Genomic DNA, 17329 nt, shown 5'->3' with positions numbered 1-17329 from the left:
ACACGTAAGCTTAAAAAAAAAATTAATGTTTTAAAAAATTTTTCATTTTCTAGAAAACATATTCCAATATTTTCTTTCGTTAATCTCTCTCTTCAATCGCATCATAAATGAACTGCTAGCTGATTAACGCAAGAAAAACGCCGCGAAACCACCACTATCGATTCAAATGAGCAACTACTTTTTACTCGCTCTCCTCTCTTATTCATTTCCTCTCGCGCGAATGCGCATACACGCTCTTTTTTCTCTTTCCCGAAAGTTTTTTTTTCGCGCTTCCGTTCTATTTGTTTTCTTCCTCTTCTTTTTTTTTTTTATCTCGAGATGGAACCCGACGAAAGAACACCGCTATGTAAAGCGATCTTCAACCCTTTTTGGCGCTCTTTCTCGCCGTCGTTTTTCGAGTCGTTTGTACCCCATCCTGCCTCTCACCCCCGTCGTTTCCATTTCGATTTTACTACTTCACCCCTTTTCAACTCTCTCGCACTCATTGTCTCGTCCTCTCTTGACGGTCTCTTCTAATCCAGTCTCGTCTAAATTATGCAGGATTCTCATCCGGAGATAGCACGCGAAAGGGTGGAGGAAAAAAAAACAAAATCAAAACAGGGATAGCGTATTCCATCCCGTTGACACCGCGCATTAAAAAAAGAAAAAAAAAGGGAGAGAATGTCGGACGGGGATTTTTTTTCTACTATTTCCGAAGCTTTGGTGCCGTTGTTGCTGCGCATTTAACGATGTCTCTCTTCCGGGCATATTTAATTCAGGCAACGTTCCTTCTTCTCTTCCTTATTTCCTTCTAGTCCTCTCTAACCGTTTCTTTTCAAATTTTTGTATCGTCGATTTTTTTGTCACGACTATAGCATTCGAATCCGCGAGAAACATAGAAGCTACAAAAGAATTAATTCAAAACTCCTATGATGCTTGTTTGATGTTTAAAAAAAAATTAGAAAGGTCTTTTTCTTTTTCTCTATTGAAATCATCCTTATTAGTATTTAATTATATTTATGATCACGATATTTTTACGGCACATTTTCCAATATAAAAAAGTTTACTATGTACTTATAATTAATAATTTTGACCTACATTGTTCGCTGCACATTTTTACATTGGATTTATTATTTTACCAAGATCATTCTATTCGATTATTTATCGAACACTGATAGATTTTTTTTCGTCTTCCTCAATGATAGATATCCTTCATTAAACTTGATGAAAAAAATGTAACATTAAGTGAATTGAGTTAAAAATTGCCAGCAGCTCTCCGTCATGATTCATTCTTATTATACGAAAAGTCGAGTGGGTGCAATAAGAGCGTACTCACGTCACTGGAAAGGCCATTGTTCCATGGGTAAGGTGGTTGAGGTGGGGATTGTTGTTGATGGTGAACACTGACGCCAGTGGCTGAGTGCGGATTGTGAATGTGCTCCGCCATAACACTGACCCAATGGGCCAGTCCGCCACCACCGGTGGTCGCTGGGCCCGTACCACCTGTTCCGGTCCCACCCGTTCCTCCACCACCTCCACCGCCGCCTCCGCCGCCTTCTTCGCCACCCTCGGACCATGCGAACGAATTTTTCTGTAAAAAAAAAAGGAAAGAAACGTTAATTCGTTAAAAGCCTATACGCGATATAGCATAATTAATTCTGATTTTCTTCTTCGTAAAAAACAAAAAAAAAATACTTTCCAAAATATCAAATCTACCAGATCAATTTTACTTTATCTTAATATTTTTCTATAATTTAAACAATTTATATCACTAAGTAGCTGATCTTACTATGTATGCGAATATTGAAAATTCTGAAAACGACTCCAAAAGGAAATTTCGCGTGTCACATCTCCAGAAATTATATCAAGTATAATTAATTACGTAAATCGGCTTTTTCGACTTAATAGAACATCTTAGACCGGAGGGAAATCTTTCATATTACATAATCACGGTAATTATTAAACTCGTTCATTCTTGTCTGTGACCAACGAGAGCATTAGGTATTCATGATCGAGTGCGCGAGAGAAGTGTTAGCCCATTAATAAATTGATCGATGAATCGGCTAGTATCAAGTCGGAAAATATATTTGACGTCGAAATACCTAAACTCATTATACGCCCTTATCGCAGAAAACGTTTCCAATTTCTGGCACACAATACCAAATTAAGCGCTAAACTTAGCGAGCCAAGTATACACAATCATATAAATACAACAAAATTTATGTATGTTAAACTATTTACACGTTACTCACTTAATATAATTATATGTACTCCGTACAGAAGTATCTTCTTCTTGTTACTATTAAGTCTTTAGTACATCCACATAATATTTGCCACATAGAAAGAAATGTTCGCATTTGGAAAAAAGCTCGAGCTCTCGGCAAGCACGCCGCGCGAAATTCTAACAGGGCATATAGATTATTCTATATGTGTACAACGGTCAATACGCACACGTTTGCAAATTCGAGTGTAATTATACCGATCTCCGGGCGCTATCGATCGCAGGAGACGTCGTAAGAAATTCATAGCCCCCAGACAAAGAGAAGAGAAAACGTACGTCGGGCGATAGCCAATCGATACGTCGTCGAATGCAGGAGCGATGAGCACGGCGGTTATAAAAGTAGATGCACAACTGAAATCATCTTTTGCGAGATGCTACCGCGATTCTACTCCGCGACATCGGCTCCGCGATATTATCCGTTTTCGTTCGAACGGAAAATTTCATATCATCGAATAAAATTGCACTGAAATTCAGTAATATCATTAGCACTCGTTCCCTGCATTAAATAATGTCATCTCTCTCCTTCTCTCACTCCCCCCCCCCTCCCTCTCTCTCTCTCTCTCTCTCTCTCTCTCTCGTAAGTACGAACATCATCTCGCTCATTCTCGATCATTTAAAAGCGAGAGTTCGCTTCTCTTCAAATATTTTTCAAAATCAATTACAATCGATTTCAGCAGTTCACACAGAACTTTCGGAATGAACAAAACAGATACCCCTCTATCTCTTTAATATTTATTACAGCGTTCTACATTACATTTTCGCGTTCTTCCGCGTTCTTTTTTTTCTCTCCCTTTAAATCTCTCCAATAAAATATACATATTCATACTTTTTAAATGACCTCGGAATAATCGGGTTTTAATCCTATCGTCTCCCTCTTCTTTTTTTATAAAGTGAACCGGCCCTTCGTGGCATAGCAAACTAATCGGGATAAATCGTTAATTAAGAGGGGGGAGGGGGTCTTTGGATTGAAGTCACTAATTATTCGCGCAGCGGTGCGTCGTGAGAAAAACGTGTTACGAATCGCAAGCGTGATTATTAGTTTCTCGAATAACCATCCCCCAGAGCTTACCAGGGCTGTTATTTCTTAAAGGACCTTTCTCAAAGGGGGATGATGCGTTTCATTATTACGACTAACTTAATTACACGTTCTCGAGCACGCAATGTGATGCCCGTAACGTTTCCCTTTCCCCAGACTCAACATGAGCTTCTGATAAGCCTCCAGTTTGAAAAGTAATTAATCCCTGATTGGTTATACTCGTGAAAAGTTTGATGATCGAATAGCATAAAAGCGATAATAAATACGTCCATTATTATTCTTTATCGTTGTGCCATAAACCAAAAATGTTTGACTTTAGTTAACGATTCTATATCCGTTACGACGGTCAATTAAATCAACGCAATTTCTTTTCGTAATAATGAAAAGATATTACGAGCTTACCCATTACAATGAAAAGCTATAATCCATAATGGAAATTCGTTGTCGTAAATAAATGGATCGATTAAATAAAGAATTTATTCTCATGAAGGCTATTGCGAAACCGATAAACTCTATACAATTGAAACGCGCGCAAGCACGCAGGTGCAATGTTTATGGATTTAGGTCAGGAATCGTCTTCGACTAAAGCGAGCCAAAACCATAATCGTGCCAAGAAAAGTTCCTTCACGGCTGCAACTCGAGGAAAAGCAAAAGGAAGCAACAGGAAATGGCCGGCAGCGCGCAGCAAATTAATAAATTAAGACAGAAAGAAGCGCAAGCATCATCAATCAAGATATATTTTCTAAAGAGTTAATTGATATCTTTGTTTAAAGTAAAAAATAAAATAAAAAAAATATATAGAATATTATTTATATAAGTACTAGCCTGTAAATGATGAAAGAGTTTTAATAAACAGCAGCAGTTACCGTTAATGACATATTAAAAAAGAATAAAATAGTTGAACAAAAAGCAGACATTAATTACACTAGATGCTTATTTAAACTTATAGTCTATAAATAAAAAATTTACCTTGATTTAATCATTTTTAATTTTAAGATACGCTTTAGATAACTGATATTTTTCTTTCTTCTCTCGCACACGACTGTTTCCTCACATTAAATCTTTCCCAGTTTTACAGTAAAACAATACTTAAAGAGATTAGCAGTTATAAAAGCAGTCATTATCATCGTTCCACAAAATCGAAAATCAAGGTAAACGTTCCAAAATAATTGAACGTCGTTAAATCAATCAAGGCAAAATACATCGGGGGGGAGGGGGGGGGGGGGGAACCGTTCGAAGAAACTGTCAAGCAAAACAGATCGTTATACGGGAGAAACGAAATCTCGGCTCGGCCACGGCGTTTTATGTCCTCGTTTCGCGAAAACCACTCGCCACTCGCTAACTGTGCTCTACTAACTTTTTAACTGACAACTTATACCGACGACGAATATCAGCCACGATAGAACGCACTTTATCTCGCAAACCTGTTTCGCCGACCTGTCATCCGGCCTTTAACTCTTCGCTAACTTATTCCCCACGATCCCTCCTCTCCGGCCACGACACCGTCTACGTCCTCCCGCTTGATACTTGGCGCTTTTCCACTTCCGCTTATATGCTCCTAATATACCGCGAGTACTATGCCCACGTGAGGTTCGTTAAACTGCGCGTTACAGCAACTTTTCAAGGAAAGCTCTAACCTCCGTTTCAGCTCCATTTTCCTCACGTTCTTCTTACGCAAACGATGACATATATTAAGTTTTGTTAACTCGGCACTCGGCACTATCTAATCGTAAGGTAAAATTGCACAAATATGTGAACGAAGAATTATTAAGTTATATCGAATTTATCACCTCTCGTCTCTACTTCTCGTTTTCAATATTACAACATGCCTTTATTTATCTTTTACCCTCCGTTAGGTATGAAAGGAAAAACTGACTGAGGTTTTTTTCCCGTACGTAAAAATGTCAGCTATCGTTTAAAAGAAAAAAACTTGATACTGCCAATATAGCAGTAACGGACGGATGCAACGGCAACGCCGCAAAAAGAATTTCTCAGGAACTCGAGTCTAACCTCATCGTGATCTTCCCGATGGAGGGCTAGATTCCTCGGAAAGGCGGGCACACTGCTGACGGTCAAGCCCTTGAGGTCCTTTAACTCCTTCAGTGCACCGAGCGCATTTAAGTTGTCCTTCAGGGATGCTAGATTGAAGTTAATTCCCTGCTCTTTGAAATTGAGATGCCTGTTGAGCACGGTTTTGCCTAACGCGCTCGCCAGCAAGCTGTTGTATAGCTCGTTGCGTAGGATAAACTTTCTTTCGGCACTGCTGTCGTCTTTGCTCGACACGTCGTTCGAGGAATCCGAGTCCACCTCGACGGAAGAGTTCGAGACGACACTCATCGTGGACATTTTAGGCGTTTCCCGTTATACGCGGTTCGACGCGATGAAAAATATCTTTCTAGATCTCGCGTAACGCGCGAAAAGCATCCCTTCTCTTTGGTCTTCTTGCGAGTCTCGCTTTTCGTCTCTCTTTGTTTCAACGAAGATGAGTTTCAAAATCGTAGGGACCTAGTAAAATACCTGTACATGTGTTCCTTGTATATGTATATAGGAATATATAATTAAATAAGTTCTTAAATTGTGTATATATATATATATATATATTTTTTTTTTATTTATTTGTTTATATATATATATTCCGTAATATCCTTCTATTTATTTTATTTAATTACTTCGTACTCGCGTTAAGAGGATAAAAACACCGCGCGGCGCGCGCGGTCTGTGAAATTGCTTCAAGAGCCCACGTGGCACATTAATGTACGGTTAAAAACTGCTTAAAGAGCTGCGAGGTCGGCTTCCGAAGTCGAGCGTGTTCATCCGTAGGTTCCATGCTGTCTCAAAAACAAAAGATAGGTTTCCTTCCGCGCACCGTGGTTTTGTGCGCGGGGCAGGAAAACTGTGTGTACCTCGTCGTCTTCGTAGGCGCCTCGAGCCTCCTTTTTTTTTTTTTTTTATTGCCTGTCGGCGTAATTCGACGCCATAAGACACAAGTACGTTGCTTATTTATTCCACCTTCTCCCTCTCGTCTCGGCAGAGAAGGCGCCCTTCGCTGTTGTACAATTAACCCCTAACGGTATTATTATACTATCACTATGATTGTTAGCGGACTAGTATCAAGGACTAAAGCGCTCCTTATCCTCCACTTGCTCTCCCGCTGCACCGCTTCGATCACACTCTCGTAATCTCAAACGCGGTCGTAATCAATACGGCCGAGAGGAGAGGTTTTTTCGTTTCCTTAATGTATCTAAATTTATATTATTAGTGCGCGCCGCGTAATCGGCGCGAATTCGAAGGAAAAAGGACCGCGTTGCATTTAGGAACTTTTGCGCGCGCAGCTCATTACGCATGGCCACGGGCTTTCTAATTGGCTGGTTAATTAGCGCGGGAGGCTCCATTCTCGTCGTAGACACGAGGTTCCGACGTGCGTCATCTCGGTCTTCTCTTCTACCGTTTTCCTTCTCATCCTCAATCTCTTTCCGCCTCCCTTATTCGCCGCTCTAATTCTCTCTCCCTTAATTTTCTAATCTTTGGGCTAAAACACGTGAAAAATAGGAACTTTGGTTGATCGTCTGGGATCTCTCCCGTTTCCGTGACATTAACATCGATGCTGCCCCCTCTTCGTTAAGATTTGTCCCTCAATGAGAACATACAGCATCCTCCCCGAACTCGCCTTCCTCCACCTGGTCGGATCTTTCCGTCGCCAGGAAGAAGAGGAGGAAGAGGAAGCACTGAAAGGAGCAGAAACATCTTCCTCGGTGGCGCGAAGTGGCATCGAGTAACATCCCCTTAAGCCTCCGTTATTTCCGGCGGCGTCATCCTCGTGGCGTATTCGTGGAACTCGTTCAGGAGGCCGCACGGCCCCCCTCTCTTCATCATTGGCGTGAATGACGCGACTGTCGTCGAGCCGAGTGTACCCGATGGGCAACAACGGGCCCTCGCGCTCGGGCCCGATTCGACGGGCCCTACAGGGCCCCTTGTGAATAGCGGACGACGTTCGACTCGCTTCGCGTCGCTCGTTAGCGCAGTGGTGGGGGTAAACGTTCGGTCAGTTGTGCTCGAGCCTTGGTAGAGCGCGGATAATTTCTTCTTCCACGTTGCACGTACGTGTTATCTTGTTATATTAGGCGTGCTTTATTAGCCGACGAGTGGCCTCGCGATGGCCGCGCGACGTACACTCGCCGGTAACCGTACGCTTCCTTCCGCTTTTGCGGAACCGCGCGCTGCCTCGAGAAGGGGGTCGGCCTCTCGAATCCAGTTTCTTATGTGAGCGCGACCGCGCGACTGGTTGATGCAGTCCGCGGCGGAGCATAAGGAAGCGGAAGCTCGGCGCTCTCTTTCTCCGTCCTTCTCTCCCTTTCTATCCTTCCTACTCCTACCGCCGTCTCCTTCCTCCTCGGTCTCTCTTTCTCGCGCTTGAGGCCAAGGAAAGGCGCGCACGCTTCGCCGTGGCCGCCGGCGTCGTCGTCGTCGTCGTCGTCGTCGTCGTCGTCGTCGTCGTCGTCGTCGTCATCGTCGTCGTCGTCGTCGTCGTCGTCGTCGTCGTAGTCGTCGTAGTCGTCGTAGTCGTCGTCGTCGTCGTCGTCGTCGTCGTCGTCGTCGTCGTAGTAGCCTTCGTCTTTTACTTCCTTTTCCTCTCTCTACCCTCCTGCCATCACACTCTTATGTACCCTCTCTGTCTCTCTTATCCTTCTTTGCCCTCTCTCTCCGTCAGTCTCGCGGACGCGCGGCGCCGCGGTAAGAAGTGGTAGAGGAAAGTAAGAAGGAGAAAGAAGTAGAAGGAATAAGAAAAAGAAAGAAAGTACGAGAGACAGAGAGAATCTCGAAGGTAGAGGCGGAGAGTGGAGTTGCGGGATCGTACGGGGGTAGGAGCGAGAAGGGGATAGAGAGACGTAGCCCGCGCGAAGAAACAGATAAATATAGATATTTTTCCTTCGGCCGGCCACCTGAGGAGGGGGTGCAAGTAAGAGGGTGATGGAGACGGACCGAAAGGTGGGAGTGAAGGCGGCAAGGAAGTAGAAGAGGGTGGGGGAGTGTGTTGCACGCTCGCTTCCCGCCCCCCAACCGAATTGGAAAAATGGAAATAATAAGAGTCGCCTCCTAGGGGGTTGCATGGCGCGCTGCACGAGAGTTTGGGGTCGGGAGCGGGGGCGTCGGGGTGGCAAGAGAGGTACAGCGGTGGAAGTAGGTGGATGGGGTGGCAGGAATTGTGCGCAGTGCAGCATGCGCTCTGACGACCAGAAAGCACACATCCAGGAATCGATGTGTGCGAGTGTCACGTGTGTTAGAAGCGAAGAGGGAGACGGGGGGGAGGGTAGAAATAGGGGTGGTTTGGAAGATCGTGGCAATGCCGTGTGTACACTCGCATTCGTGTACGTATTCGGCAAAGAATACTTTGACGAGTACGTCAAAAGCAACATGGCCACCACTAAGCGCAAACTTCCCCGCATAAATTAATCCACCCTCCCCGAGAATAAGAATGCAAACGCGACAAACGGTACTTAATTGTATGCTAACTAGCAGAACTACTTTTTATAGAGATTATTTATTTCCGCAAGAAAAAGAATCTCTGAAAAGGATCTTTGAGTCTATCACCGTGTTGATCTCGACGATGATGATTCCAACAACTACTTTTTCTTATTATAAAACGCGATTACGAACGATCATGTATTATTAAGAAGAAAAGAAAAAAAGAATGATGATTCAATTCAGTTAATTCAATTTGAATGATGTAACGACGTAATAATCTATCAAAGAGAGATGTAATAAAAATTCAGTAAAACATCAGATAATACTCTCATCACTTTTAGTGGGTCTCGGGTTATACACGATGGGTACGATCGATCGACGTAAAAGATTCAAACCAGCCAGCCCAAAACATAGAATAATCGACGCCACAAATACACTTTAGTCTCGTTTTACGAGAGAACACTCGCAAAATAACGACGGGTGGGCCGCAGGCACAGGTAGTGACGCGCTTCTTTTCGAGTGGCATCAGCTCTTTGGGTTAACTCGCTATACGTGGAGAAGTGTCCGGAAGGAGGGAGAGAAAGAGCGAGAGAACGTGACTCCCCGACGCTCTTGGAGATTCATTCTCTTCTTTAACAGAGAGTATAATCGAAACGAAAGCACCGACAGCGGGAGCAGGCGGGGAAGAGAGCTCGACGTGCTTCTAATGCCTCTAACGGTGCATCCCTAATTACCATTATACCATTGGTATGCAGATAGCCTCGCACTATTGGAGAACCCTTTCTTCCTTCCGCCCTAAATAGCCCGATGAGGCAGCCGAGCGCCACCCTTTCCCCATTGCGGTATGCCATTCCGCGCACAATATTATTTGTGTTTTGGTTTTTCGGGGCGGAGCGGACCGAGAGAAGAGTTTCATAATCTGTGCCGCAGACGAGCACCCTGTGCTTGGAAAGCTCGCCTCTGTCTTCGATTTCTCATGCCTCCTCGACACCTTGTTCTCCGGAAAACGGTCGTTTCTTCCTTCATTCAAAGCTTGAAGAGTATTATCCGTTATTACGCTCGTCACGCATGCGAATGCATGTCCGCCACTTGCGTGAGAAGTCACCCTTTGAAGCACCCGAAGTGGCGCAACCCCTGCTCTCTCCCTATGTCTTTCATACTGATTTTCTTATTGCTCACGAAGCAAAGTGCGCTATTATCTGCAATATCATTGCAGTTAAGAAAATTGAACTTGTTGAAAGTATCATCGATTTGCTTAGTGAGACGTTACAACTGAATGATCTCGTTTTAAGTCTGTAACATCAGTTAAGATTACAGCGTTGAAGAGATTCGACACATTTCCAAAGGATACACGAACGTAGAGCGCGCTTTTTTTTTTTTCAGCAAAACACGTGTTCAATGAAAAATTCGAAAGGAAGGGAGATTTCTATTAAAACCGCTGCTATCGCGTTTACCTCGCTCGACGGGCAGTGTGCATCGCGATAGACACGAGGGAACGTAGTTACGAGGTCACAAAGAAAGGGGCAACGAAAATTAAAGAAGCGCTAAGCTGGGCGCTAAACCGAAGAACCACTTGTTGAGCAGCTTGCGGTGGCAGCACGCTGGTTAGAGGAAGATCGGAGCGACTCGGAAGCGAGAGTAGAGAAGGGAAAGGGGTTGCGGATGCGACGGGCCGGCGAGGGGGTAGGGTGTACGGATATGCAGATGAGGGGCGGCCACCCCCGTGTAACTAACTTCTAACTTTCGCGTAACGGCCGGCGGCGGTGGCGGCCTTCCGCCAGTTTTACACCGACAGCCCTCGCGCGGCGACGAGTTTTCGCATCCCCTTCTTCCCGCGTCTCCCTCACTCCTATAGAATTAGATCCCCGAGCACCGGCCAATCTGAATCTCTCAATCCGTTAGGCTCTTCAGCGACGATAGCCGATGTCTGGCTTCGATTTCGAAAACGGAAACTTTCGAAAAATTCTCGGATAAACTACGATTGCAGAATCCATTTTCCATCGATTGCAGTGATCGCATGCATTTCCAACAAATCTCACAATATAAAAATATTAATAAAAATGATGTAATGACGCATAAATCAAACACACGTCAAATACATTTGCTGCTATAATATTACTCTAGAATTCTTAATTTGTGAGGTAAATGATAATCTACATGATAAATTGTAATAACAAGTTTTATTCGTATTTTTTAACATTATTAGTAATGATAAAAAAGTAATATATTAATTTCGATCAAGATAACAAAAACATAAGTATAAAAAAATATTATAACTGATTATTGATGTGTATATACTATATTTATCCGATGGATAAAAAAATATCGCAATCATATTAATATGTATGTCTTTTATAAAAATAAAATAATACATACTTTTTGTTGTAAGTTTACCGTGCTCTTATCTATAGAATATTTCAATTAACAAATTAATACTAATGTTTTGCTCTCTTATTACAATCTATCCTCTCTTCTGCCATTTATATGTAGATGTACGAAAGGAGATTGCGGCATGAGAGAACTTGGAGAAACCATCTTCGAAAAAATTATCAATTAACGTCACTTTACGACGTAAACGCGGCCGAAATACGCTTTCCTCATTCCCGAGAATAAAGCGAAGAAAACCACCGGGACAACGGAGCACCGCAGTACTTTTCCATCTCTGGACGTTTTTCCGTTCGCCGGCCCGTCGAAAAAAGTCAAAGAGAAGGTTGCCTGGCGCCGGGACGCCGGCGACGACGAGTCTCGACCCAGATATCCCGTCGTCGTCGTCGTCGTCGTCCACGAGGGTGGAAAGACGACATCGTCTCCTCCGCGGCTCCCGCTTTCTTTTCTTATTTTCCTCTTTTGCTCTCCCATCTCGAACGAACCCTCCCTCCAGCATATCCCGGTTGAGGTAGGTTTTTCCCTTCCCTCTTCCCCCATTCAGCACTGCCCTCCGAGCATCGGTTTCGCACATCGAACACCGCTTCTGTTCGCCGCGAGACGTCTGCGTTAGAACGATCCTCATAAGGATCCCCCCCCGCGCGACTACCCCGCGTGACGAACGAGTATGTTCATCTTATGAGTCACTCCTGAATTGCTCTTATTTTTAAGTCAGCGCGACCGAAAAGCGAGTGTAATCGGAATTTCGATTCATTGTAGACGCTCAGACACTGCGTCCATACGCCAATTTTTAACAGTTTTGAACTGCGACTATTGAAGCAAAAATAATTTTTAAGACGCATTATTTCTTAGATGTATAAAAATATCTTAACGATTTCACTTGTTTTAACGTTATTTATTGAAATACTTAATTTGAGATTTTCTAATAAACAACTTTTCTAAAGTTAAATTGTAGCGTGATATTGATCGTTTTAGTGAGTTGATAATTTTTAGAAATTCCGAAATTAGAAATTCTAATAAGAATCAATTCGAAGTCGACAAAATTAAAAGTATTTTTTATTCACGATGCATTTAGAAATTTTCCGCCTAATTAATATAATCACATGCCGAAACAATGCCATTCGTTATGAATTGCCTTAAGACATTACCTTTGCACGCCCTGCATTCATTATTGCTTGTGTAGACTGCACACGCATAAAATAATAAATTAAGTCGACTGATATGATCGGAGAATAACGCGATTGGTCGCTGCTGCCCGGACCCTCCTTTATTTTTTTATCGCATCACAGGAATCTCCGCGGTGCCGGCCATAGGGGCTCTTGCGGTACGGCCATTTTGAATTATTAATATACGGTGTTATGCATCGCATATATATGCAGGAGTCGTACAATGTTGTTAAAAAAATAACAGCATTCGCCTCCGATTAATTCTGAAAATATACAAACGCATGAACGTACGAATAAGACACAAGTCGAAAGAAAACCCAAAGATCAATTAAAAAAAAAAAAATTCGAATCGAATAAACCGAAAGAGGAAAGCATGATATATAATGTCGGATTACAAATCTCGCCGAATCTCTACTCGATATCCAAAACCGCTTTGACGATAGCCGCGCGCTGGCACGCGATTACGCCAAGAAATCACGAGGAAAATCTATCGGCATCCGAGGATTATAAGTCGACGTAAGCCGAGACAGGAAGCTTGATCCCCGAGATTTGGACGCTGAGACGCGGGATCCTGAGTAAACGGGCGAAGAACGGGGTGCGTATCAGTTTATGTCGGCTAAATTGTTTAAGGGTCGGTGTGTCCTTAAGCTAAGGCAAAAGGTTGTCTGGGGCGGCGTCTAGCCGTGTCTATCGATTATCCCCCGTCCTTGTCTGTCCCCTCCGATCTTACCATCCCTCTTTCACCGCCCCACCTCGTCGCCCGTCTATAGCTGTATATCTCCATCCTTCCCCCTCTGCCTCTCCATCATGTTTTTCTCTTTCTCTTTCTCTCTCCTCCATCTATCTATATTTCTCTCTCTCTCTCTCTCTCTCTCTCTCTCTCTCTCTCTCTCTCTCTCTCTCTCTCTCTCTCTCTTTCTTTCTTTCTTTCTGGTTTCCTACTCCGTCGCACCGCCATCCACGTTCTCCTCGGTGCTCCTGACCTGTCGCAAACCACCTACGCGTTTTACGCACGGCACTTGGACCCTTCTTATGACGGCGACACACTCGATTCGGGTGCCTCAGCTGTGAAGGGTGACCTCAAACCGTCGTCAGCGTTTATCGTTAATTCTGTAATTGGGCTAATCTATTTTTTTACCAAAAAGATACAAGCCTACATAATTATGATATATTGCCAAACTTACTGTCGTCAGATTTTACCGTTTTTGTATAATATCATATCGATATTGGGATAAAATCGATATTAGAATATCATTATTTATAACAGAAAAGACTATCGACTTACTTTTAAAAATATGTCGATATAAGGGCCTCCTCCTGAAATTTATGACTCTCTTATTTTACGCTGATTTATGAGAAAGGCTAAATCTATAGCAATAATATGAAATATATTTTATAATTGTAGCATAATAAATAAATATATTTCATAACATGTACATTGTGACGCATATATATACACATACACACATTTCAAGAATTAAACATTATATAATCTGGGAATATTGACAGACTGTCAATATGTGGGAATATTGATGAGGCCGTCAGCCCGCTGGCCATGCTACACATCACAATCTCAATAAATAAGGTTAGCTTTCGATTTGGATGCCGATGTCAGAGAATTGTCGAGTTTCAGAAAGTCCTCGGTCCGAGAGTATAAAATCATTACGTTATTACAACGCTAAAAAAAAATTTGTATTGCGTATAAATCGTTACGTTTATTACAGCATTAAAAAATTTGTATTGCACGAAGAGAATAAATTGCGTAGAAAGATTATGACAAAAGTAAAATAGATATTACAGCACATGTAACGAAACGCATCGTACATCCAACTGTTGGTGCACCTATCTTGAAACGGTTAGAGCAACGCTTCGCTGCTGACTACTTGGGATTTTATTCATCGCATAATGTGTCACGAGTCGTTTGCAATGTATCGCAAAAGACATCGTAAAACGCAAAACGCAGCGTAAGAATGAGATGGCATACACAGCATAAAGCAGGGCATATTTCATGTGTCGCTATGTGTAAGAAGTACAAAGGAATGATGAATCTCTTTAACGAAACTCGAGGCGCGATTGAAAATCGTAAAAGTCGTGGAAACGTGGAGCGAAATATTTCTTAAATAAATTAAATTAAATATTTTTATAGAAATTAACGCGCAGAAGCGTTAAATAGGATTCGAAAAAAAAAAAAACTCTTTCTTCTGAAAAATATTGTTACCAATGTTACCGCCATCGAGTTATCTTATAATTGAAAATTAAGCTACTCGAAAATCGATATCACACACGAATTATGCAATTGAAGTCTAATTAATTCCAAATAGGTTTGTCACTGTATTATGATGTATTACAATTTATATTTATTGAGTGCAAAATTCCGTGACTGGGACGGAAACGAGAGGGATCACTCGTAATAATTCTTATGGATAAAGGTGCATATTAGGGATGTATCAACGGGTGTTTCCAAGTGGCAATTGACGATACACACACACGCGCGCGCGTGTGACGGACGGGTCGTGACCTAGGCCGTCTTGAAGGGCAGACATTTTTTAATCGATAACCAGCCCCCCTCCCCCCGCCCTCCTCCCCTTCCCCGCGACGACCGACACCCCCGAAGGCAGCGGAGGGTGATGAGGTCGCTGACTAAAGGGGAGGTCGAAGGGAGTAAAGAGAAAGAGAGAGAAAGGGGGAAAGGGGGGAGGGGGGGAGAGAGAGAGAGAGAGAGAGAGAGAGAGAGAGAGAGAGAGACCGCGACGATCGTGGAGGCGTACAGACCCCGCGCTGTACTTTGGTGTTCTCATACTACCAGCCTAAATAAAGGCCCATCCCTTAAAGCGGATCGGCTCGAAAACATTGTTAAAGGGGATGGAGCGCCGAAAGTGGTCTTGGCCGGGTGAAACGGCATGAGATTGGCGAGATATGCCGGTCGCGTCGATTAGTCGCGATAATGGGACACCGTTAATAATAGCAGTTGAGAAAGTTCTTCGCGATGCGAAAAGATACAGTTTTAGCTTAGGAGCCAGATACGGCGAACTCACGAAAATGCACAAGTAGGTTGCATCAAGTATTCAGGCTTGAGATTTAATCCTTCGCGAATTGCGGCGGGAAATAAGAAGGAGAGAGGAGAAGAAATTTTTATGTAGAATATTGTAGAATATTTGATTTGACGCGCGAGAAAATATTGAAACTTAAATATTGATATAGCGACGCGGTAAATACGCGATAGATATTGCGATCGTTCAAAGTTCCACGAAGTACTTTTGAATAACTCGAGTTAAGACAATTAAAGTCTTATTATGACGCTAAATTCGTTGGCGATCTAATAAAACTTTGTTGCCGCCCTGAAAATCTCGCGCTGAGCTCCCGAAGCTTTCGATACGCGAACGTGGCACAAAAGGCCAGGTTTTCCATTTTGAAGATACTTTCAGCTCGAGGCTTTCGAAGAATCATCGTCATCGATTCGCATAATCTCGCCGCTTGACGCGTCTGGGAGTTTCGTCCAGTTGCGTCAGACTATGTAATAACAAAACGAAAGGGGGGAAAAAAAGGAGGTAGGAAAAAAAAAGCAATAAAGGAGCGAGCACCGAGAACCTCGGGACGAAACGGCAAAATATTGTTTTTCCATTCTTCTCGCGGGCGACGATGGCGAGACGAGGTGCGAGCGGTGTTTTCAGAAAAAATACACCACCCCCTAGCCGCCACCCCCGCCCGCGGCGTGTCGATCTGTATTTTTTCCACCCCCGTCCTCCTTCTCCTCCCATCGTCGTTATATCTTGCTCCCTATGGCAAACGCAGAGCTTGCAAATTTCGAAACGAAAACATCGACCGAAAGTAAAACCAAACTTGTTTTGCGCCTTTTTGCAGTCGCAAAACAAGGCAGGTGTAAAACTACAATAAAAACTGTAGTGCGAGGATGGAAAATAACGTTTCATCAATCACATCGCTATTTCTCTGTTTGTTATATCGCATCCTGAAAAGTGATAACTAAATCTGAACCGAAGTAACTGTTAATTATTCGTCGCTAATAAATATTTCATCCTCGTCCAAACAGTTTCAATTTCATATATTAAAAATTTACCATCTTCACCATTATAACAGAAATGCCATCCATTATATGGCTAGTAAAATATATTACGTGTATTTTTTCAGAAGCATATATATATATATATATATATATATATATATATATATATATATAAAAATACAATAATTAAATTTTTCATTATTACGTTTCTAGAGAGAAATTTGCGATGGATTTTCCTAAATGTGAAAAATTTTAAATTTCACATTATTGTCACCTTACAGAAAACAACTTGCAAATAATTTCTCATAAAACGTATTCACGTAGGCCAAATTTTAATCGATAATTTCTTCCTCCGACATTCGTGTTTTTATGTCGTGTGAGCGAGGAAATGGATCGTTTGCGAGAAAATAATCGGTAAATTTGACTATTTTAATAGACTATTTTAATATGTTAATCGTCTTTAGAATACAACGGGCGATAAATACTTAAAGAGAAGAACCAAGACATATGATACCACGACAATTAATTCTCATCGTTAATTCTACCGTTCTTAATCCGGCGATAGTAAGGCTGAGTTACGTTGCGACATTGTCGATTTACGACCTCGGTACTAATTGCGTCTCCATTAGTAATTAATACCTCTTTAACGACGAACTGTGAAAGGAGCGAGCGAGTGGCTTGTACGACGCGCGTGTGGCCGCCGACTCACCTGCGGCGCTTTATTTTACGATCGCCGGGATAATTTCTGAAATTTTACACGGGACATGCCGCGCGTTGCCGGGGAGAGGACAATTGGCAGCCGGGATCGAAGTCGCTTGAAAAGTCGCGCGCCGCCGCTAATTACGATAGAACGGCGGGGAACGTCAACGTCTCGTTAGCGCAGATTTTGTTAATAGCGACGTGCACGAGGCGCGAGGTGTTCACCTGTTGCGTAAACATGGTAACACTAGGTGCCCCGGAATTACGAAACGAGTAACCCGAGGGATGCACCCGGCAAA

At 42.8% G+C, this 17329-nt stretch overlaps 1 protein-coding gene and 1 long non-coding RNA gene across 4 annotated transcripts in view; one reads left to right on the top strand and one right to left on the bottom strand.

The window, feature by feature from the left end:
* LOC105431285 (zinc finger protein rotund) overlaps positions 1–17329 on the bottom strand; it is a 162253-nt gene that overhangs the window by 105301 nt on the left and 39623 nt on the right. For 2 of the 3 annotated variants that reach the window (XM_089071654.1, XM_089071655.1), the window contains exons 1-2: positions 5307–7590; positions 1316–1570 (exon numbers count right to left, since the gene is read on the bottom strand). In XM_089071654.1, the coding sequence (XP_088927780.1) occupies positions 1316–1570; positions 5307–5642 (591 nt within the window). In that variant the 5' untranslated portion in view covers positions 5643–7590. Of the gene's footprint in view, positions 1–1315; positions 1571–5306; positions 7591–17329 lie in introns of those variants that run through there. The other variant, XM_089071656.1, reaches the window with a different exon arrangement.
* The window catches only part of LOC148937681 (uncharacterized), a 134841-nt gene that overhangs the window by 106451 nt on the left and 11061 nt on the right, over positions 1–17329 (top strand). The gene's annotated exons all lie outside the window — the stretch shown is intronic.

Source organism: Pogonomyrmex barbatus, unplaced genomic scaffold, assembly GCF_055798465.1.
Source record: "Pogonomyrmex barbatus isolate J1 unplaced genomic scaffold, ASM5579846v1 scaffold12, whole genome shotgun sequence".
NCBI lineage: Eukaryota > Metazoa > Arthropoda > Insecta > Hymenoptera > Formicidae > Pogonomyrmex > Pogonomyrmex barbatus.
This window is presented reverse-complemented; position numbering and strand designations above follow the sequence as displayed.